The sequence below is a fragment of the Hydractinia symbiolongicarpus genome, chromosome 8 (assembly GCF_029227915.1).
Source record: "Hydractinia symbiolongicarpus strain clone_291-10 chromosome 8, HSymV2.1, whole genome shotgun sequence".
NCBI classification, from domain to species: domain Eukaryota; kingdom Metazoa; phylum Cnidaria; class Hydrozoa; order Anthoathecata; family Hydractiniidae; genus Hydractinia; species Hydractinia symbiolongicarpus.
In genome coordinates, this window is record NC_079882.1 from 25,728,789 (window position 1) to 25,753,134 (window position 24,346).

At 32.0% G+C, this 24,346-nt stretch overlaps 3 protein-coding genes across 3 annotated transcripts; 1 reads left to right on the plus strand and 2 right to left on the minus strand.

The window, feature by feature from the left end:
* Window positions 1-2,864: 2,864 nt before the first annotated feature.
* LOC130655534 (uncharacterized) lies at window positions 2,865-3,951 on the plus strand. Its single transcript, XM_057458307.1, has one exon. It carries the CDS (start codon window positions 3,008-3,010, stop codon window positions 3,872-3,874), a length of 867 nt encoding a protein of 288 aa, XP_057314290.1. The 5' UTR covers window positions 2,865-3,007; the 3' UTR covers window positions 3,875-3,951.
* Window positions 3,952-5,624: 1,673 nt separating this feature from the next.
* On the minus strand, window positions 5,625-18,716 carry LOC130655532 (phosphopentomutase-like). Its single transcript, XM_057458305.1, has 19 exons — window positions 18,201-18,716; window positions 15,874-15,973; window positions 15,219-15,286; window positions 13,732-13,820; window positions 12,781-12,865; window positions 12,339-12,422; window positions 11,796-11,819; window positions 11,292-11,461; window positions 10,995-11,118; window positions 10,785-10,850; window positions 10,617-10,711; window positions 10,341-10,438; window positions 10,040-10,122; window positions 9,854-9,947; window positions 9,345-9,474; window positions 8,672-8,771; window positions 7,636-7,725; window positions 6,929-7,062; window positions 5,625-6,430 (listed from the first exon to the last, which is right to left on the minus strand). The coding sequence occupies exons 1-19, from the start codon at window positions 18,672-18,674 to the stop codon at window positions 6,322-6,324; spliced, it is 2,217 nt and encodes a 738-aa protein (XP_057314288.1). The 5' UTR covers window positions 18,675-18,716; the 3' UTR covers window positions 5,625-6,321.
* Window positions 18,717-19,934: 1,218 nt separating this feature from the next.
* LOC130655535 (tetraspanin-33-like) lies at window positions 19,935-22,691 on the minus strand. The gene is made up of 2 exons (XM_057458308.1): window positions 22,553-22,691; window positions 19,935-21,885 (listed from the first exon to the last, which is right to left on the minus strand). The coding sequence occupies exon 2, from the start codon at window positions 21,875-21,877 to the stop codon at window positions 21,041-21,043; it is 837 nt and encodes a 278-aa protein (XP_057314291.1). The 5' UTR covers window positions 21,878-21,885; window positions 22,553-22,691; the 3' UTR covers window positions 19,935-21,040.
* Window positions 22,692-24,346: the final 1,655 nt, after the last annotated feature.

The window sequence follows — 24,346 nt, forward strand, 5'->3', positions numbered from 1 at the left end:
CTGATTGGCTTTTACTGATCAAATGAGCATACAACACAAGATTTCAGTTACTCTGTGTGACTAATACACAAACAAACAGTCTGAGCAATTAGCAAAAATAGGAAGTAGTATTAAAGCCGAATGTGACCTTGTAGTTGGAAGGGGACTTTGTGGATTTTGCAGAAAAAAGGTTGGTATTAACTCAATTTTTTGTCAGACTTTAGGTACATAGGAAGTGCAGTGATGTTAGATAAAAAGGTTCGGAGCTGACATTCAATTTGTATGTAAGTGTTGCAAAAGTGAAATTATAGACAACAAAGTTTTTTTAGCTTTAATGATGTACAACAGCAGTTTGTTGGAGATAGTTGTGAACTGCTGTTATTTAGATGATTTGTTGGGTAGTGAAGGAGGCGTTGGAAGAAGTGGTACTTGCAGGAAAAATTTCAAGTTACTTTCTCTGTTGACGTGTCTTGTTGATTGAGGTAAAATGAAGGTTGTATGAGGCCTGTATAAGAAGTGTTACTGTATTGAAACATGGACAGTGAGAAAGTAATTTGAGAATAATTTGGTGGATGTTAACACCAATTTAAAAAAACAAAAAGAGTTCAGATAAGCTAAGAAGCAGGCTAATTATTTGTAGCAATGGAGCTGCTATTCAGATTAGAAGATTGAGATGGTTGGCACATTTAGAAAGAATGGAGGAGAATAAATGGGTTAAAAGAGTGTAGAGATATGATAGTTCCTGGGGGTAAAGTCCAGAGGTAGACTGAGAAAGCATGGCAGGAGGTAATAAGGACAGACTTGATGTAGATGTATTTGAAACAGATCAATAATATACATGATCTAACCCATGCTAGCATGGAAAACAAACAAAGCAAATGATTATAATGATTATGATGAGCGGGAAATATATATGTTAACAGGTAACTGGTTGAATAATGGCAATTTAACAACTTTTCAGCTACAGACAACAATTTTAAAAATTACAATTTATTATAGTTATATATATAGTTGAGCAGTTTGTAGAAATATTGAGAGAAAAACGACAAAATCACGACATATCCATTTTTTATATATGTTTTCCCAGTAGGCTTTCACTGGTACCCAGGTTGGCATGTTCACACTAATTCTTAACTTTTAAAGAACGAGATAAAATACTACATGTAACAATGAAAATAAAAAAATGTAACTATAGACTAAAATAATCTTAAAAGCAAAGACTTTACTGTGTTGTTCAAAATTAATAAATTCTCACTGAAAGTGAGTTTATCATTAGACTCTTCTGCAAGTACTGAGAAGTTGTGAAATAGTGCTGGAGAGCGATTACAAAACATCAAATGTTTGAGAACAGCAGTGGCCTGAGGATCAAGTTTAACACATTTACCAGTGGGTGCAGACATACAGACTTTAAAAGGGCATTATGTTTTGCCACAATAAGTGGCATTGCAGCATCATCATTTTTGACTTATTAAACATCTGTTTTTTATGATAGCATGGATGGAGGGGTATAATAATAACTATATATACTAATTAATCTATTAATAGCCGCTGCATCAAAACAGTAAACACAGCAGTAAACCATTGTCAGGTGCACATAATGGAGATCTTGGTAAGCAGTAAGGGCAGGCAACAAAAGATATTTGTCACGCTTAGCTGATTTTGTCTATTAACATTTGACCCCCCTTATATGGATTACTGTCATATGCGCCATACGCTATCATATTTTTTACTCTACTTACTAAGGCGAAACTGTACACATTTTCTCTCCTTAAGCCTGAAATACACTATCATTTTTATTGATCTATTAACAGGTTCAATTATATATTTATTGTTTTTCTGGCCTAGAGTCTGTATTCACTCATTTTTTTCAAAAAACAATATACAACACAGGTTCAGGAGAAAATTCCAGAAGGACAGATTTTCATCACATAATACATATCTTTAACAAACTGACCTCAAAACCGCCCTTCCCACGCTCTTAGCAGACAAAATCTGTTAGCGTGCCAAACCTTTTTGACACCGTTCCTTAATTTAATTTCCCATATGAAAAGAACTGAAGTTTCCTTGGTAAGTGAGATAATTTATCTTGACTTGGCTTAATTTTTAGAAATAAATAAAAGATTATCATAATAAACAAAGACACTTCACATGTTACTTTCTCACCTCACAGGGAAAAGTTTTCTATCCTATGCGATAATAATAAATATTTAAAGTTGCTAGCCTAGAAAATCACAAACACTAGAAAAACACAAAAGTGGGTTGTTTCCACTGAGCCACTAAAACAAAAAAGAAACCTCTAATTATCATGCTGAAACATTTCCCCTCCGCTAACCAAGGAAATATTTTCCATATGAACAGCACCTAAATTCTACTATTAGTCATAGCTAAAGGGTTTATGACTATGATTCTACTTCTTGACACGGCTGTCATTACCTGACTGTTTTCCTCTTTGTGTGTTCTCCCTGCTTGACTATTTAGCTATCTGTTCTCTAGAGAATAAACATGGGTAGCTAACCACTTAAAATATATAAGCAGTAGCTATATATATATATATACAATATTGATAATAGAACATACACCATGCTTTATGAATTTTGATATCCCAACAAGAAAGTTCACTCAATGAGTCCGTCACACAACCCACCACCACACTACACCTCTACACAGACGGGCTCACCTTTGCTTTGCCGTCCCCCAATTCCACCAGCTTTTTCGTTGACGAAAAAAGGGGTTAGTGAGCTAGCTAGCGTGGAGGAATTTTCGCCCCAATGCACAGTTGTTAAGGGATTAATTATATATTGATAATGATATTTTAGCTAAGCTTTGGTAAAATTCTTTGTAACTCCCAGTATTTACCAGTGCTTTGATTTAGCTGTCTGACCAATCTAATTCTCCTCAGAAGCACATTGGGCATTAAATTCAATAAGCAAATTAACTTAGAACTATAGGTCATTGGTTATAATATCACAACAACGATCCGTCCCAAAAGGAAGAAGCCAAAAGATTTTATTCTTTATTTGTTGTAACTATGTCAACTCAAGGAGTTATATCCCCATCAGTGTTATTAGTTTGCGATTTTGACGGAACTCTTACACAGAGAGACACATCGTACTTATCATTTAAATCAACCGAAAAATTTCGCGAAGCTCACGCTAACAATCAGATCGAACTTTTGCATATGTGGGAAAAAGAAGGTCAACAGTATTATTCTGGCTACTTAAAGTGTCTGAACACTTGTTTAGATAAGTGTAAATCCGATAATGACTTTAGTTGCAAAACTCTGGAAACCATGATTAAAACTTTAGACGCATACAATATTAATTCAAGGCACCTTTTAGCAAGTAAGAAGTATTTCAATGATATAGTGGGAGTTAAACTGGGGGAGTTAGTTGAAGAAATCGAATTCTACCCAAATGCAATTGAGTCTTTAAAAGTTCTCCGAGAGAAAAAAAATATAATGTGTAAAATTTTATCTATAAATTGGTTTCCAGAATTACTTATTGCTGCATTAGATGGAATAATTGCACCAGATGATATAACATCTTCTGCAATTCCTTTGTATCAAAATGGCACAATTGACTTTGGAAAAGTTTCAACAGCTTGTGGAAAGTGTAATTGGATAAAACAATGGAGGTCACAACACTTACTACCAGTTATATATATTGGTGACTCCCTTACCGATTTGCTTGCTTTGTTAGAAGCAAATTATGGTATTATTTTTGGATCCAATGTTTCTTTAACAAATGTGACAAGCCTGTTTCATGTGGATGTAATTCCACTTTCAATATTAATCAAAAATAATGATCATGCAGACATGCAGGAGAATTCAACAAAGAAATGCTTATATTCTACTCAATGCTGGAAGGAAGTTACTAAATTTATTTCTATTTTGTAATTATTATATGATGCCAAAAATATTTCAAACGTGTGTATATATTTATTGTTTACTGGAGAAAAATTTCATAACGCTGTTGTGCTGTTTCTTGGGTTTCATAAAACAGAAAATAGAATAAGAACAAACCCAATCCCGCTCCCAGGGCTCTTTTCTCTTTTCAATATAAGAAGAGATTTCGCCTCGCCGTCCCGTCATAAAAAAGAAACAAAGAGCCCGAGGGTCGAGGTTGTAACAAACCATATTATAATAATAACTAGAACTTTCATAGCTTTTTGTTAAGAACATTAAACATAAATAAAAGTACAGCTAAAATTTCGCGTTTTTCACAACAGCCTACTGTAAAATTATATCAGAAAAGCAGCCCTAAATCATAAGAGTTTGACTGTGGTTTAAAATTGGTTTAAAATTACTTCTCATAAAATTTTGTAACAATTGAAGTTTCCCAATTTTTAAATATTCTCCATTGCGCAGAAACTTGCTGGGCATAATTTTTCAATTTTGGACACTTCTCCACTGGAGTAACTCTCGATCATAGTACGGCTCGCGTCACCTTCAGAATTAGAACAAGAAAATGCTATGCATATTAACAATCGCGGAGAAGAAACGATGTTTTGTGTAAAAACAAACTTATATTGTGTTATAAATTATAAATAGTAGGTTAAAATAAGCGTTCAATTTGCACATTTTCCCCGCACTTAATTAATGATGAGCTGAGCTGAAACCAAACCACCGCGCTATCGCGATTGAATAAGTTTTTATTTTAACCTTATCCCTTTGCTTTTTCTTTGTGTACACTGTACACAAGTAAAATCATTCACAAAGTTTTACCTTAAGAATTTTTAGACATAAGTTATTGTCTTATTATCTAGAAGTATGTGATTGCACACAGGAGGAAGACTCTAGTAGTATTATCACTAAACCTTTCATAAAAGATCAGTAATCAAGACGGAGTCAGCATATGTTTGCGATCTAATCGCTAACATATTGATTATAATTAGTTTGTTTGGATATCTAAAGTTTTCGAATTTTTCTTTAAAACTTTTTCTGAACCGAGACAAAACTCCTCAGGTCTCCTGATTTCCTCTGTTCAGGTTTGGAGTTCTTAGAGTTTCTTTGTATTACTTATTTTCTTTCACAAAATTTACGCACTAGATTACATCAAGGAGGATATTACAAAATCAAAAGTTCGCAGTTGAAATTTACCCAAAGATGAATTACCACTTACATATTAATTCGTCTCCTCCAAACGGAAAGGATTCTTTTAAACATGGTGAAAAATACTTTATGAGAATATCAGACAGGAACTTCAGGTTAAAAAAACCCAGAGTAGATCAAAACGAATGCGTGGCTCCGGAAGGAATTGGCCTAATTTTTATCCGGAGTAGTTCCTAGTTACCCCCACGTACAAGTGAAATCAGTTAAATCTACCCATTCTCAAGATGTTTTGTATCAGAAAATTTTAATCAGGCTGGTTTTACCTTTTTTTCATTGTTCGAAACAATGGACCTATTGTTTGCCTGAAATCCTAGCCTGGTATTCTTAAAAAAAAGCGTGTTTAGCCAGTCACATGTACAATGTAATGGCTATGTTTGATTTTAGAAATGCTATTTACACCAATTTGTTTTATAGAATTGGTATCAATTACGTCTTGTTTGCTAAGAGTATAAATCCCCTTTGCGTGTTACAGGCAGCCTACTATATATGAAGCAACAAATTTTAATTCAAATCATCAAATCCTGAACACTATGAATAATTGGATAGAATCTATTTTCGTTAAAAATGATACAATATAGGAATTTTCTAAAAAAACTTTTCCATTTTAGAGATTCAAAAAAAGAAGAAAAAAAAAGCGACATAGAGAAAACATTATAACAAAACTAATCTGCTAAAATACCAAAGGCAATTACAAAAATGGGAATTGTGCACCCAATTATCTGCTAAAATAAATATTTTATCAATAGGGCCACAAGCTACTAAAGTTTGGTTTTTATTAACATAAAGTGTTGAGCAAACAAAACAGTTGTGTCACAGTTATTTCACAATTTTAACAGAAACACATCGTGTGCAACAAAGCGACAAAACTAGTTGCACAAAAATTACGAATTTTAATGGAAACCAACTGTAAGAAAACAACAACGGCAGGGGACAACAGCAACAACAAAAACAATAACAAAAACAAAAACAAAAACAATAACAACAGCAACAATAACAACAGCAACAAAACGACAACAATAATAACAACAAAAACAAAAACCAACAACAACAACAACAGCAGCTACAACAACTGCAGCAAAAAATATTCCATCATAGCAATATCCACATCATAATAATTAAAGCAAATATTGCTTCAAGAGATACAAGAGTGCAAATCAACAAAAAAAGGGCTAAATATAAGCATGATTGTAATTAAACAACAACAACAACAAAAAAGATAATAATAAAATCTGCTAAGATTCAACTCTTCTTTCGAGATTGTTTTTTTCTGGTTCCAACAGCTTCTCAACTAAGTTATTTATAAGTTCGTCTATCTTTGCTTGCGCTTTTTCACGAGTTAATCTAAAAGAAACAACAAGGTGCATAATTGTGACGAAAACAACACTATATACGAGAGTCGTTATAAAATCATTTCAAATGATCTTCCATGCACAATGAAAGCCGTTTGTCTGCAGCGCAATTTTATATGGTGACTACTGCTTTCTTCGTCCATTCATTTATTCATTCATTTATTCATTCATTGTTTAAAAGCACGGTACAACAATATAGAACAGCAGGCAAATATAAATATGAAAGATCAAAATAATAAACGAACAGTTTAAATCTTTTTCTAAATTTTTTACGAAAGAACTTATTTTTCGCTTGTCATTCGATAATTCATTTGTTGAAACATCGCTCATTACAACATTACATCAAAGCTGTGTCTTCCGTACAACAATTACGTAACAAATCATAACAGCATAAGCTACGAAACGCCTTAACTAAGAGAATTTAATCAAGGACCAAACCTTCAACCTACAATAAAGAAATAAATCTAATTCAACTAGTAACCACAATTACCTCTCAGTAGGATTCGTGGATATTTCCGAATAATATTTAATTTTTGGTTCCGTTCCACTGGTTCGTATTGTAGCCACACAACCATGGTCAAATTGAAAAGTGATCATTTCGCTTGAACTACTAGTGGGTAAAATCTAAAAAACAGAACAGAATGTGGTTGCTTAGATTAAACTAACAAACACCATTCTGTAATCTATTACAAGAAAAAAACATATTTGTACGGAAACACACGGATTAAACATAAATTATCCTACTGAATTTACAATTCGATAAGGTTAGCGATCGCCGAGTTAATAAATGCATCGTACGTACTTGACGGGGAGGCGCTAATTAACCTATTAATTTATTTCGTTATAGGGCAAGATAATACATGCTTTCCTATTCAAAGATTTTTCAGGAGAATACGACACGAGTTGTTAGAAACAATTCGTACAACCCTACACTTTTTTGTCGCATGACTAGTACTATTTTCTAATAAGTACTCCATAAGTGCGACGCTACTAGAGGAAGGCTTTATTAAGAGGTCTAGATCAAATTAGTGGAACTACAATATCTTTTGCAATCGAAAACATAGAATTAAAATCTTAGAAACATAATTAGTCAGTAGATTTAATCTATTTACTAAACATTCAGTAGATTTAATCTATTAATTGGTCATTTCAATAGATTTAATCCAATTTACTCTTTTTTTCAGATTCTTAACTTACTGGTTTTTTATCAGGTTGACTGCTATCGTAACCATTCCCAGTCAAATCACGAACAGAAACAACTTTGAACGGTCCAACTGTTGTCGGATACTAAAGAAAGAATGTGATTTCTTCATTTATTCACAAGAAGAATGTTTAATACACTCTTTAAAACGTTTGCTATAAAAAAACTAACGAACAATTTTATGCTGTAATATTCCTACCGCCAGACATTATGTTTGATTTTTTAACACAAAAAATCTATTTTATCAACTTTTTATTGCAAAGATGTCTACGTATTTTTGAAAACAACTTGCAAGTTTTGTGTAATTCGCGATCAAAAAAACTTGCTCATTAGCCCGTTTACAGTCAAACTCGGTAAATGATTAAATATAAAAATAAAGTTGATTCAAGAAGTGTTTCAAATTAACGCGAAAGAGATTACTGTTTTCACTGATGTAAAGAATGCGTTAAAGATCAACGTTGCAGAGAAGTTAGTTTTCGGAAGCATAAAGAAAAAGCATTTCAATATTATGAAAGAAAGAGTAGGTTAAGCCTGTCAAGTACAATATCGGATGACATTCGGATTAACGCGCAAGAAAAACTATGGAATTTATGAAACAAGAACTATCTGAAACGGTATTGTCAATAACTTTTTTAAAAGCTCGTCGTATGAAAAATTATTACAAAAATTAAACAAAGGGACAACGTGAAATAAAATCAAAACAAATATGGCTACTGTCAAGAATTACAAAATATGCGAAATTTTCTTTCTAATAATAGAACTTGTTATCGTTTGGATATAAAATACGTTAAGTTAGACATGCTTTTAATGGTTTTATTATTTCGATTATTTTGTTACAAAATGAAAATGCTAAAAAAAATAATCCATCCTTGGGGATAAACAAACTGTTAGTTTTCCTTATGAAAAAGAGGTATTTAACCAACTTCGACCCCAGGGCTAATACTTTCGCTTTAGTCATGGTAATAAATGCGAAAATAAAACCTACAGCACGCCAGTAAAACATACTCAGTGCAAACTACGTAACGTACTTACCGAACCGTTTTCCATAGTTCTCATGCGATCAAAAATTGCTTTAATGGTCGGTTGAGAATGACAAATAAAGTAAGAGTTATTCGAAATATGTATGCCGTATCTAAATACACGCAAAAACCTTTATTTTTCTGTTATTCACAAGTAAATTGACCTAAAATTATTATTGTCACAAAGTCATAAATTATCTATTATTACATAAGGTTGAACAATTGTGTGGCTTTGACAAGTCCTGATAATAACTTACTGCAAATAAGTGAGGTCCTCTACTTGAGAGATTTACCAAGGTATGTCAAATGTAATATGTATTCAGCTATTCAGTTTTAAAACATATTACTCGCAAGTTTAGTTATTTGTTATTTTATGATTATTATTTACAATATTGTTTCTCAGAATTTAATCTGCAATATTATCATTTTGAATTATTAGCAAAACTTTCAAATTATTTCTAAAACCAATAAAGATTTTTCTATATTAATCCTTAGACAACTTTCCATGCTCTTTCATAAAATCAACTTGCCCTCGCCAGAATGAAGTTTTGACGCTGCCATTATCTGTCGTGTGAGCGTGAATCTTTAAATGCATACGTCCAAAAAGAGAAATCGCAGAATGTAGGATTTTTATAATTACGAGAAAATTACAAATACTTCTCATAAACATAATAAATGAATCTTACCGTTCATACAGATGATCAAGTTGTATTGTTACTGTGCTTCCCTTACTGTACAAGTAGGAAGCCATTTCAGATACTATTGCTCCCGCGCTGATGCCATCCTTGTCTAAAACTTGCGTTCCAAACATGAAACCTGAGAGATAAAATGGTGTACGCCAGTTTAATCTTTGTTAAAAATAGTGAAAATCTGACATATTTTTAAAGCGTTGATGCTTTATGGCAAAAGATTCAAGTTCTTTAAAACCCAAAGAAATCAGTTTGTGTCATTCTTTTGCATTTTTATTGGTGTAAGAGTTTTCCCCCTATTAACCCTTAGATTTCAAAGCTTTTACCTGCATGGCGCTAAACAATAACACTCACACGAAATTCCAACGCATCAAGGCATATGTATACGTAGAACAGCTATATCGCGGGAATAAATTTAATTTTTTCGCGTATGATCGCGCATAAAATGTTCTGTGAGCAATTATACGAGAAAATTAATACCCGCGAAGTGCAATTTTTAAACATACCAATTGCTTCTTCGAATGCAAATAAAACATGCTTTCCATCTTTTATTAAATTATGCGCAATATTACCCATCCATTTAAATCCAGTTAATGTTTCCTAAACGTGAAAATTAAAAGTAGAAATAATAAAACTTGATTCCAAAGAAAGCAGAAAGAGATAGTGAAAAGGATAAAAAAATATATACTTACAATGACTTTGAAACCTTCAACCTTGCCGATTGATTGCAGAACGCGCGATGATACAGTGCTGTGTACCATGTACACAGAATCACCTAAAATATAACCAGTTGTTTTAGACAATGTAAATGTCGCCCCAAATTCATCTAAGTACACAAGGGAACAGCTTAAAGCACTTTCCCTTTTTATATTAGGGGAATTTTCTGAAACTAAAGAAAAACAATAATAAAGAGTTAAATTAGCTATACAAGGAACGTTGAGAAGCTTTATTCCTTAACGTGATCATCTAATTTACAAGAAGTTCAGAACTCACCAGGATACATTTCTGCATTGTTGTTTTTATGGTTGTTAAAAGACCACCAACCAAGTAGCAGACCAATTTCGTTCCCAGTAAAAATTTTCCAGACATCACTATAGAAAACATGAAAAGATTGTTAAATGTGAAAAAGGCTGGGTCGGTCCTCTTCTGATGTTACTAGATTGCAATACTGACGTTTATCTAGAGTTTTTTTTCCAGTGATATCTGACACCAAAACGAATAAATGTAGTCTCAAAATTTTATTTAATCTCGAGATTAAAATATCCTCACTTTATTTTTTCAGCAATCGCTAGCCGATCAGCATCAGGGTCGTTAGCAATTATAAACGGACTGTTGTTCGCTTCAGCAGTTTGAATTGCTAGGTTCTAAAAATCAACCATAATGACGTGATCGATAATACGCACAGCACTTTGAGGTGAATGAAAAATTTAAACTTACCAGTGCTCCCTTCCCTTCCTCTGGGTTAGGATATTTGACAGTTGGAAAATCCGGATCGGGTTTATCCTAAACGAACAAAAAATGACTTTTATATTTCTTAAAATTAATTTCGTAAGGGTTAAGGGCCAAAACAACAAAAACAACAATAAAAAACTCCTAAAGAGAAGAAAACGTGTCAATGCATAAGACTTTTAATTGTAACTGCCATACCTGTTCAGGCGTTGTAAAAAAAGGTTTTAAAGAGAAAGCTTTAAAGGCTTCAACTTCGTATTTGGCGCCAACACCGTGCATAGCTGTATATGTTATGTTCAAACTGCTTGATTTATTGTTGGATCTTAAACAAAAAACAACACAACTTACCTGAAACAACCATATTTATTTGGCTACAGTTGCCCGAGTAGATAAGAACTAATTACGCAAACAAGAACTCATTAAAAAAGACATTGTAGTGTAATGTATGCCAAGTTTTTCCTTGTAACTGTGATGAAAACATGATATTATACTAACCTGTAATGACAATGTGTCTGAATACTTTGCATGTAATCTGCCATAACTTCTTTCAATGGATCAATGCATATGTCACTGGACTTATGGATATCAATATCCCAAGATGTCTCCAGCGGGGCAAGGTTTGCCATGATGTGATCAGAAATACCTTTGTCATGTGGAGGAATAATCTAAACGCCGGTGCAATTTGCTATACTGGTATTTTAGTGTAACACAAGAGAAAGAATCTAACAATTGCTTTGTACAAGACATGATTACTGTGGAACATGGGAATCTGCATCATAAAAAAATCAAGCTTTGAGATGGTGAAGTATTTCCATTGCTGCAAATCTTTTTAATAATGTGAAGCTCAAACACAAAATTAAATGGAAGTAAATTTCACAATCAAATGGATTAATGTCTGAAGGATATTCTCTATGAAAATGCTGCAAAATGCAAAAAAGCAGGTCCATGAAAAAAATATTATAAAAACTGTAAGTGATTACTGAATATAAAAAAAGTTACCTGAGCTCCATTTGAGAAATAGACCTACAAGAAAGGGTAGAATATAGTGGCTTTTATGGGATTGTTATGATCTGATGATCTAGTAGCCACGAGAGACTATAAAATTATAAATAATTTTATTCTCTGGTTAATTATGTTTAAATAGAACACAACAGAACATAAACTTTTGTACATTACGTGTAAGTACATTAATCGCTTAACTAGACAGCCATCTAAGATATTAATCCTATTCTTATGCTGAACGCAGAAAGGATCAATTCACACTTTTATCGTCTCTTGCATGACTCAGCTGGGGTTTAAACCTAAGACCTTCTGCACTGAAAGTAAACGCTCAACAACAAGGCTAACAGTCAGTATCAACTTTATATTGTTTCTTAGAAGCCATGGTATATGCAACCCTCCCCTTCCCTTTCCTCTCCTCTCCTCCCCCAACCCCATCCCCTACAAAAACACCTACTTACACTCTATGCTGACATTAGCTTCAATATGAAAAAAAAATACGTAAATAAAATACTGACATTCATGGTAAATAAGCATACATACCTTGTATCCATTGTCTTCCTTAGGGTTATGTGATGCTGTTACCATTACTCCAGCAGCACATTTGTACTTCAACACTGAAAAAGGCTATGTGAAAAAACTAATATATTTATAGAATTGGAAAAATTTATGTTTTAAAGTAAAACATAAAAGGTAAAAAAGTCGTAAAAAAGTTTAAAATGTCCTGTACAACCAAAAAAAGCTTTTACATTCAATCCTTAATGATAAGAAAAAAAACAGGACACACCAAAATACCAGTATTTATATCTGCTTCCTATTGTTTTGTAGTTTACCTTTTTTATATCTTTTAGCCACAACATTTCAGCAATAGGTCAGTTATGCTTTAAAGTTGCTGTAGCATTTTTTAACTTATTTATTTAAGCTACAACTTTATTAAAAAATAATTGCATGTAACCCTTTCAGTAATAAGCAATTATTTACTCACCACAAATGGTGTTGGCACAATATCAGAGAAAAGATAAACTTTGATGCCTTCATGAAGAAAAACAGCTGCTGCGAGTCTTGCGAATCTAAATAGAGGGGTTATGTGTAGTTGCAATCGTTTTTTAGTGAGATCTAATTTTGGGGTTTTGAGCAATGCAACCATGCAATTTTGGCAGGGACCAAAGATAAATTTTTAAATTCATATGCTTCCCATTTCCAGAAACAGCCTAATTTTTTCTTTTATTTTTAAATCACAGTTTAATTTTAAATCAAATTCATTTTTCTTCTAATTTTTCTCTTAATGTAGCAAAAATATTAACTCCAAAAAACCTCAAAGGTATACCCTTTGAAAAAGTTACTAAAGGTGTATTTTCACTCAAAAGTGAAACGAAATGGACCGTAACAGACAATTATTATTTATGGAATCTAATTGGTTAAAGAATTTTTCCGTTCTCATCCCTTACGTTTCAAACTGAAAGTTAAAATCATACTTTTACAAATTCTTCATCTTAAATAAAATTAAAATAAAATTAAAGGATTGAAAAAGAAATTTCATGCAATCTCTCTATTACTTTATTTAAAACAACAAAATCTAAAGATTATTCAAATACCTATCAAAATGTTGGGGCCAAATTAATTAAAAAAAAAATGGTCTGCATAAAAAAACATTATGAATTGAGATAAAACTTGTTTTGGTGATGAAATTATTGCTAAACCAAGAGTTTCTTTTGTTCATACAGAAAAGGTACTTAAAATTTTTTATAGATTGGGTTCTATTTAGCTACCGAAATCACTGTAAGAAATTATTTGGAGTGTCAGTAGAAAAGAAGAGAGAGTTCTTTGTTTCTAAAACTTTAACTTTTTTAACACACAGTGATAATTGTGTATTCAATAACACCAATTGGAAAAACTTTTTAGGCTTAAACCCTCTTTTAAATATATTATTAGAAACCTGTGACTACCATGACGTGCATCGTGGCCAATCGCCACACCCATACTTTTGATATCTGTAAATTGTGTTAACAGGTATTTGCACAGTCCCTAAAAACAATTAAAATACATCTATCTTTACTATCATTCACTTATATTTACATGTGAGATAACATCTCACATGTAAATATAAGTGGCCCTGTCAAAACTGAATTTTTTTTAGAACTTTGTATAACTGTTGCCTTCATCGTATAGATCTTGAAACGTATAGGATCATTTACTTTTGACGAACGGTTGCAGAGTTATTAGGGTTTAAAGGTTTTTAGATGACGTCATTAACCTGTCCCTTCCGAAACAGATTTGGGGACTCAGGTTTGGGAAAATTACCTAAATTGATCCTAGGTGGTGCCTAGTTACCTACGCGGTAAAAAATCATTGACATCACCACCTCTTTTCCAAGTTATTTGGTCTCAAATTTTTAAGTGGAATGCAATGGCTTCACCAATCTTAAACAAATTGACTTCAGTCTAAATGCATTGACGTCGCGCAATAACCTTAGAAAATTTGACATTTGAGACATACTTTTTCGGCGACATTAAAGGAAAATAAACACATCCACTTTGCCTGTTACAGACACACAGACACACTCTCCGTATTATTATAAGATAAATTTAAATTAATAAGTAAGTCATGCAGTAGATATCTATATTCTCAAATTCAAATGATCGCATTTTTAAATACATTAAATGCTGAATTGTTCAAAATTTAAGCTGTCTTTTAGCATTTACAGACTATAATTCTGTAACACAACAAGTAATACCATTTTTTATTCATTTGTACAGAGTATTTATATGAAGTTGCCTTTCATGCATTCTAGTTTAAAAATTTACCAAAAAAATTTTCTCAAAATTTTTAACTGTTTGGTAACTTCCTATAACGGTTTAAAATTTCCTGATCATTTGTCATAAATTAAGCAAACAGACAAAATACAATAATTTAGCAAGTTTTTTTGTCTCATGACCAGTTAGGGTAGGTCCCAAGGTATCTTTGACACTGAGCCTACAGGAAGGAAACAGTTGGGAAGGAAAATATAACTAAAGGTAACTCCATAAAAAAAAAATTTAAAAGGGTACTGCTAAATATTAATCCTTAGAGAAGGAGAAGTATTTGAAAAGCTTTAAACAAAAAGAAAATATAAATTATATTTTGGGTTTTTACAGTTTTTTTAGAGAATTATGAATGTTTTTTTTTTTAGGTCATGTGGTCTAATTTCAACGCTTTTAATTCTGGCAGTCACCCTGAGTTTTAAAAACATTTTTTCTTTACTTCCAATAGGACAGTTAATGTTTATAAAGAAAAGTCAAATAGCATTTCAAGCAGTCGAAAGACCTTCCTGAAACAAAGAAAATTTTAAATGTTTTAAATTGTAATTGTTTAACACACATACAAGGGACTGCAGAATTTGTTTAATTTTGTGTTTTGAACAATGTGTTAATAATATAGACAAACCTGAGTAGCTTGTATGACGGTGACATCATTCATTTTACAGAAGCCTGCTCCCAATGCAGCACGTAATCCTAAAATATATATAGCAAAAAAATATATTCAGTAATATAGTTTTTCCCAGCGCAATGTTAAATAACTTATGATTTATTCTTCTTCGTTTTCACCTACCCAGTAACAAACTTAGATCCCCTCATGATACATATTCCCTGCATGTGGACCCTAGTAAATTTCATCACTTTAATGAAGTAATGACATTTACTTCAACAGCATATTATGGAATTTTTGATTATAAAACCCCCAATTCCTAAATTGTCTCACAGACAGATAGAGTGTATTATTATATAGATTTCACTACAGTTCTCACTAATCTACTCAATACTGAACAATGAAGGTCCATTGCAATTGATACATTACACTGATTTGAACATGAAAACAGAAATGCTACCAAGAAAGTGACTAACAACAGCAGCTTTATAGCTGTCACTAGTTTATGTGAAATTGAAACACTTGCCCAATTTTTTGTTTAATAAATAATTTTTGTTTAATAAATAAGAATGGTTTCAATCTAAACAATCTTCCACTATTAGCAAAATTAGTTTTCTTGATATTTCACATTTTCATGCTTTTTTATATACTTTATAATCCACAGTGCTCTTACCTGCAGTACCAAACTCCATACGCTTAAGAAGCCTTTGACCTAACCCTTCATAGTCCTTCATCAATAATAGATCCTTAATTTCTCCAAATGTATCTTCATTCTAGAAATAAATGTAAGTAGTAAGGATATGAAGCATAACCAATTAAATTTTATCAATTGTTTCACATGTAAAAATTAAAAATCAATGCGATTTTCTTACTTTTTTCATTGTGCCAGAAAAATGGAAACTTTTGAATTTACACAGAATAGCCACTTCACTGTAAGCAATGTGGGTTTCCATGCTTTGAATGTATACATTAGATAAACATTGGCAGCTTTTATCCAATTTTTCTTTATTCGATGGGTTCACTTATAGCTGTGGAAATGGCACTTGCTAAATATGTCGGCAGTATGGACTGAACCATGGAAATTTGCAACCACTAACAGGTAAACTGTTAGCAAATGCTAATAGTACTTAAGCAATATTGTCCTCCATGTTGTCGACCCATAAAAGCAGAGTTGTCATGGCCCCAACTAGGATAATTTTCCAGTGGTGAAATGTACAGTACAAGATAAGACAGCAAGTTTGTTGATCAATGAAGAAAGGGGGAGGTATTGCTTTATTGAAAAATTTAAATTTATAATATTATTTTACAGTTTATGCAATTTGATTTTGTATTCAAAAATGCAATATTATATCCTGGTAGTGTTGATTGTTTGACTCTAAAAGCCATTTTGCTAGTAAATTAAAAGTACAACTTAGTTTAAATTATTTATTATATTTGTTTTCTTCTGTACATGTAGGTAAAAATCATTAGAGATAACAGCAATACGGCATTGTCTGAGATTTGGGATTATTTTTTAATCTGGGTCAAAATTATTGAGATTCCTAGAGAGGTGGAAGTAATAGAGAAATGAGAATAACAGAGTATGGTACATATTTCAGCCTCAACTTTAATATTTTTACTGCATGGCAGTAGAAGTAGGTTTTATTGCACCAACAGATTTTATGATTCTTACACTTTGTAATACTGAGACTTTAAAAAGTTGGTAAGTTTTCTTTCATTGAAAATTGTTGCCTTGCATTGAAAAAATAATCCTGCCTTCCTCATATTTCCACCTCTCTGGAAAATTCACTTTCATTTCATAGGTTGAAACAAAAATCCTGCAGCATGAATAATAGAATAAATTCAGTAAGTACCTGTTTTTGTTTGCATGTTTTTAGTATGTTGATATCCACAGGGTTTTGATTTTTTTCCATTTTGTGTGTTACAATTTTATTGTCTGTTTTTATTAATATACCACATTTTATTTATCTCTATTTTCTTCCTTGTCTACTCATTGTACTCTGTTTATGGATATTGATCTTTCAATTGGGAAATATAGTTGTTATTAGCACCAGTCGTAATATTAACCGTTTTTTCACTGAAATATACTGCACTGTAACACAACCATTTTTTCTTTAATATTTTAATGGTGTCTTAATGTGCTGACATATTTACATTCTTATTCAACAAATTAAAATGAAGTGTCTCCTTAAAATATCATTGTTAAGTACATTATATACACACACTTTTTCAATTAACTTCACAAATTTTTCTTTTTAAGGGGATGCTTGTTTATTTTTTAAAAACTTAAGCTACATTTTACATGTACGTTTTTTAGGAAGAACTTGCAAAATATTTTAATGTAAGGAATGCAAGAAAATTTTTATCTTATGTACATTTTTGTTCACATTTTCGGTTTTATATCTGTTATGTAGGTAGCGTATATTAAATAGTTCAAAGAATTGCTCAATATCGAGACAACGTTTAGGGTCATAATTTAGTTGCTACACTAATTATCTTGAAAACGTTGTCTGTGCCATAAAAATGCAGCAGCAACAGTTCCAGATGTCTGATTCGTTAGAATTTAACTGACTCTAAATTGATTCTTTTGTATGTTGTATGCAATTTAGGCTATGTAATCAAATTTGAATCCAAAATTGAACATTTTCTTCTTTCGCTTACGTACCCTTACGTCATGTTTTTTTGTCAGATTTTCTCACTCCCAATTTTTTTTGCTCTAATTTAGAGCGAAAAACTTTTGCATGTAAAGAAATATCATGTAAGAGCTAAAGTTGCGCATAGGATGTTGACGTGTGTTACGTAAATGGTGTTACTTGTTATGGTAAATTTTTACATAATATAAGAGAATTAATAAACATTTGTGCATTTGAACGTAGCTTTACCAGAGTATTTTTAAATCAGGTTGTGTATATTGCCTGTACATTTATTAATAAATTTATGGTAGGACATATTATGCTAATAATTAATAATTCATTTAAAACACAACAAAAATAGAATTACCTTATCCCACTGCAGCCAATTTTTAATTTGCTCGTCTAAAACTGTATCTCCAGAATTGATAGATTCTATAAGAGCTTTGACTTGAGCCAAAGAAGTTCTACTTTCACTCATACTTCTGTATATATAAAGAAAAGAATATTTTAAAATATTTTTATTCATGTAGGTGCTATCTGCACTAATTTGATTAAAAATATACAACATACATACATACTTTCTGTGCAAGATGTTTTGATTTTGCATCAAAAACAACAGGCATGCACACACATTTTGGTAGACAGAAAATATGAACAACTGATCACAAAAAAAATCCTTTAAAAAAATATTGCTGATTGAAAAAAGATAATTTGACCTAATGTTTCTGAAAAATCTATAGATTTCATTAATAGCCATTTTACCTGATAAGGTCTTTTTATACCTACCCTTATGCGTGCGCATAACAAAACTACATAAAATTTCATAAACTTCTGTTATCATAGACAACTAATGTTGCTTGCAATAATTTTTTAATTACACCATCAAACTTGCAAAAGCTCACTTTTTTAATTGCTCCATTGAGATATTCTTAGCTCGCGTAAAAAACTTTAACAAAATATTTCGTAACAAAGTTAAACTGAAGCTTGAATGCAAGTCAAACGAATTTTTGCATGTTTTTGCAAAATCTATGTACATGGTTGCAAATATTACTCACTTAATGATGCCTCGCAAACACAAAATGGCTGATATCAAAATCATTAAACAAACAATAAAAACAAATACCTGTTAAATATGTTGACCAGTAAGGAAAATTAGGAAATTTTGGGATTGGTATTGTCTATGTTAATTATGGGGGCATTCAAAAAAGTATTTTCACCCAAAATGGAGCAAGAGATCAGTCCTTGTCACCCAGATAACAAAGATTAGGCAGTGATTATTTTTACACACGTAGATATCATTAAAACCAACTGCTTGCCAAAATTACCCAACACAATCACATGACCATAAAAATAAATTAAAAAGTATTAAAGGAAAACCGAAGAAAAAAATTCTTTCTCAAAAAGCACATGTGCAGTTAGTTTTTGTTTGTTTTTACATGACCTCTTGGGATGAACATACTTTTTGAATCCCCCTATCTATGTAAAAAAGGCAACTTAAATGGGCTACAAAACAGTTTTAAATAAGATCTCCATTATTGGTGTTACTTTTCATCCTTACACATAATGAAAACAGTGTTTAGACCACTCAAAAGGTCTACAAAAAGTTTAAATTTATTTTGTTAGAAAGTTTGATTTAAAATCAGGGTAAATGTGCTTATAACAAATAAATTATGGATAAAGAATATGTAAATGTTAAACAGGATATTTAGGATGATAAAAATGTTTTCTTCACTCTCATTCCCTAAACATTTTACTGTCATTAAAAAACCTTTGTGTAAGTCACTAGAGTCCAAAATCAACATCCTGTTGTGTAACCCAACTAGCAAATAAAACGAAACCTTACAAAAGAATTTTTTTGTCATTTAGTGATACCAACAGTTTTGTAGAAAGTTTGGCATGCAAATTAAGCACTTTCTGCAAACTGGTTTTGCAAATTTAATGAAACATTGTCAAAATGACCCATGTCTTGATACTACCCCCATAGCTTTTAAAGCATATATACAAAATATATACAACTTAGAGAATTTGAAATCCATAAAGTACTTTTCACAATAAGGTATCACATCCAACCAAATAAACAGGGTAAAAAAACAAGTTATAATTGCAACAATAACTAATTTATTAAATGGAAACAACACCTGCTTAGAAATATTTCTGCGTGCATTTAAATTCTTGAAATAATTCTTTCCACAAAGCATTAGCACAAAAATGTAACATGCAAAACTTCTACAAAAAAATATACAAAGATGTAAATTAATATGTAAAAAACAAAAAATAATTAAAAATACAAAAGTTTTTGTATATACTATACAACACAGAGTGAGTATGAGTTAGTTTCATTAAATATGTCAAGGAGCTATAGCTTTTCTATGTTAACATTATATTAATTTCACAAAGTCTTGCTTTTGATTGATGAAAATAAGCATTTATAATTTCTGAATGCTGCAATCTGAATTATCAATCTCTGATTGGTAAAAGGGACAATTACTAGGATGGCTGGGCACTGATGCTTTACATATGAAAAAGTCACAAAAAGGTGATTTAGGTTTAATAGAGTCGTGACAACCCCTTTATATATCACACAACTTAGTTAAACAATCAAAATTCAAAACAAACTGAGCAGTATTCAATTGGACATGGAAACTGAAGTGAAGTCGCTTTGTTATCAACAGAATACATATATTAAAAACTTACGTTCTTCAAACTTAAATTATACAAAATCACCATAACATTAGAAAAATTACTAACTTTAGAAACACAAAAAGAGACAAAGTTGCTTTCCTAAGAAATAAGTTAACATATTACATTTTCCATACTCACAATAAAAACAAGTGGTTATGTATTAACTTACCGGATAATTCACCGGTTCTATTAGATTTAGCTTTGTAATTAGATTCTAATTCAATAGTGTCAAATGGTTTTTTAGAAAACTGACTAAAAAATTAGCTATAATTTAAATGGTAAAACAAAAGAGTGACATAACAAAATGTAAAAAGGGCCACATTTCTCATAAGTAAATATTTATACATTCACAGAAAACACTAAGAATATCAAGCACCTCCCTAAATAACAGCAATGAAAAAAAAAACTTCTGACTGTTTTGCACATGCGAAAGTGGCTACAAGACAAAACTTGCAAGTTTTAATGCACCACAGTAAGTATGGATATATAATGTTCTTCATCAAGTACAATATTCCATAACAAAAATTACAAATATACATTCTGTTTATTAAGTACACCAATTTGAGCAACTATTTGATTGGCCAACATGTGTGTCATAAACATGCCAATGATTAAAGGTAGGGAAAAACATATCGCCAAAATAGCAACTAGCCCAAGATTTTTCCTGAAAAATTCAAAACCTTTATCCAAACAGCCAATAGTGTAGATTTCATTTGAAAGCTTAACATGGACTCTATTTTTTCTGACACCGTATCCACACTGCCGATTTTGTTCATATTTCTTCAGGCAGCAAGACCATGGTACTCCACATGAACGATAACTTTCTTTGTTTAGGCAGGTGAAGTATGGATTGCTGTCCCAATCATCTATTGTAAGACTACCACAACATTCAAGCTCTCTTTGAACTTTATCAATCATGTTTCGTAGGTCAACATTAACGTTGTATTTTTCAATAGCAAGGGATAAATTCTTGTCAACCAATTTCTTAACTTCAGGCCAAAAGGCAAAAGCAGTAATCCCACAGAACACTTCAAACACCAGGGTCAACATCAACAACAATTTATAATAATTCAGTAAGCAAATATTTTCCCTCAGAGCACCAAGAACCCCAAAAGATGACACAATGAAGATCAAAACACCCAGAGCAGCTAGAATAATACCAGGATCTGATGCAAGATCAGCTAGCTCTTCATACCCTGTTTTTTGCGATGTAGTATAGCCTCCAATTGCTATAAATAGGGCCCCAATAATCCAAAAGAACATTGCAAAACATAGTAGACAATACTTCAACACACGGGATACTTTGTTTTCCCCTTTATGTGATCGAGGGTTTCCAGTCATCAAGTTATCAGTGTCAGCCATCTTTACACCTAAATAATAATACAATAAAATACAAGCTATGAAACTTTGTATGTTTTTGTATTCATTAATTAAGATTTTCCATGATTTTAAAATTTCACCACCCTTTGGAGGTGTAGCGCCCCTAAAATATAGAAGGTGGAATAGGCTGAGCCAAAAATCAAAATTATATTGAAAAATGTACTAATTCAAAATATAGTTTTGGATATAGTAAATGCCAGTTCTAGCCAATTTGACTGTGAAACATATGAAACTAAACTAACTGAAAATAAATGCAGGCTTTTCGGGCTTCCACCCTCCCTTGAGCCTAAAAACTGACTGGAGGTTTGTTTTGGAAGTCTAGCTAGCTAGCTAGCTAGATCACAATTTTTTATTCACCTAATCATTTGATGGGTAAAATTTTACTAGAATTTTCGCTGTATCCATTTACTGTTCCATCTTATTTTACAAGGTCTGTAAGCATTGTTTGTAAGCAATCTTAGTAATGATTTACTTCTGAATAATGAATAGAATCAAATTTAGCTTAGGCTAGTTAAGGCTAGATACAGTCAGTACAGCTAAACTAGATATAATTGTTGCAGCTGATAAATTCAGGTTCTTATATTTTTCAGCTATAGTTCGTTTAGTATTAATTTTAACAAAAACTTTTTATAACTAGCTAGAAAAGAGATAACTTACTTTTTTTAAGTTTCAAGTCAGCCACAAAAAGAAGGTGAGTAATGTTTATGGCCGCAGTGTTTATTTTACTGAGATTTGAGTATCCCTGTGTTCCTCAAACTCTGTCCTGTTCCTCAAACTCTGTTCTGTTCGCTGTTATGCAAAGTATTATACTGATCCTTTTTAATCTCCACCGGGGTGGTTGATGGAGCATGGAATGCAGACAGAGAGGTCTCATTATGCTTTCCATAAGAACAGAACAGGAATGGACATGCTTGTTTCCCGCATTTTGTAATTTTTGGTGTTTGGAGAGTTGTTGAATGATTTATTTTGGAGTCAACAGCCAGAGATTGACTTTCAAACTAAAATTACCTTGTGCATAAATACATTATAGCTAGCTAGCTATATATATCATTTTTGCAGTCCTTGCTTGTCTTTGTCCTTCTTGCTTCTGGAGGCAAATATTTCAATATATACTTACCTGAATTGAATAGAATAATGTTTCAATAAATTTCATGTTTATTGCATTGAGAGTAGACCCTCTTAGCTTAATGGGTCAATGAAAAAAATAACCACAAAAAAGGGGAGAAAAACTTGCATATGATATTTCTGAGTGCAAAATGCTTAAAAATTTGCTAGCATTGTTTGACTAATAATAAAAGCTTAAGCACCAGTCACCATGGTTCACATAGCTGTTTTGTAGCTACAGTAATGAAAATTAGCAATATTTTTCAGTTATGTCATCATAAATTGTACTTTGCACTTATGATGGCAAAAATTAATGCTCTCATTACTAGTCTTAAAATTTTTCCCCAATGAGTGATACATCAACCAATTATATATCTTTTTCCATGAGTAAGGTAATTTTCTGGCAGCAACTTTTTTCAGGTTAAATATTATATCAGTTAATTAAGTTAACTACATCTGTTTTTTTAAAAGGAAAATTCTTTATAAGAAAATGAGCCTGAAAAACCTCCAAAAGTAATGGGAAAGTGAGGCAAAGCTGTCTTCAAAAGGTAGCTGGGTGTTGCAAAGAAGTCTGATTTAATTAAGTTAAAATGATTAAGTCATAGAGGATAACACAGAAACTTTAACCGTTTTATGAGGCCTGTGTAAGAATTGTTATGTTGTACGGTAGTGAGACATGGGCAGTGAGCAGGAAGATCTTGACTGTTTAGAAAGGAATAATATGAGAATGGTTAGGTGGATGTGTAACGCCAGTCTGAGAGACAGAAGAGTTCAGATGAGCTAAGAAGCAGGCTAAGTATCCGTAGAATTAAAGATGTTATCCAGATAAGAGGATTGAATTGGCTGGGGCACTTGGAAAGAATGGAGGAGGATAATTGGGTGAGAAAGTGTAGACTTGATAGTTTCTGGGGCAAAGCCCAGAGGTAGACCGAGAAAGACTTGGCAGGAGGTTATAAGGACAGACTTGATACAGAGGAAGTTGAGTTTAGATCTAACACAGTCTAGATCAGATTGGAAGAGGGTCATTAATATACCCCGTCCAACACATGCTAGCATGGAAAGCGGACGTTAATCCTTGATAATGATGATGATCATATTGTTGATATATTTATAAACAGCATCATGATGGAAATACAGCCACGCATGTTCTCCCTCATTCATTTAATTTTGGGTGATGACATGTATCCAGCAAGCATGTGGTCGTTTTTGCTGTGTGTTTATAATCGTGTAAATCGTGAAATAAATTGCAATGGCGCATGTGTAGGCTGAAAAAAATTAGGATGAGTTTCAGTATAACATTTGAACATGTTCTGATCTTCAGTTTTCAATAAAATTTTTAGGATAATG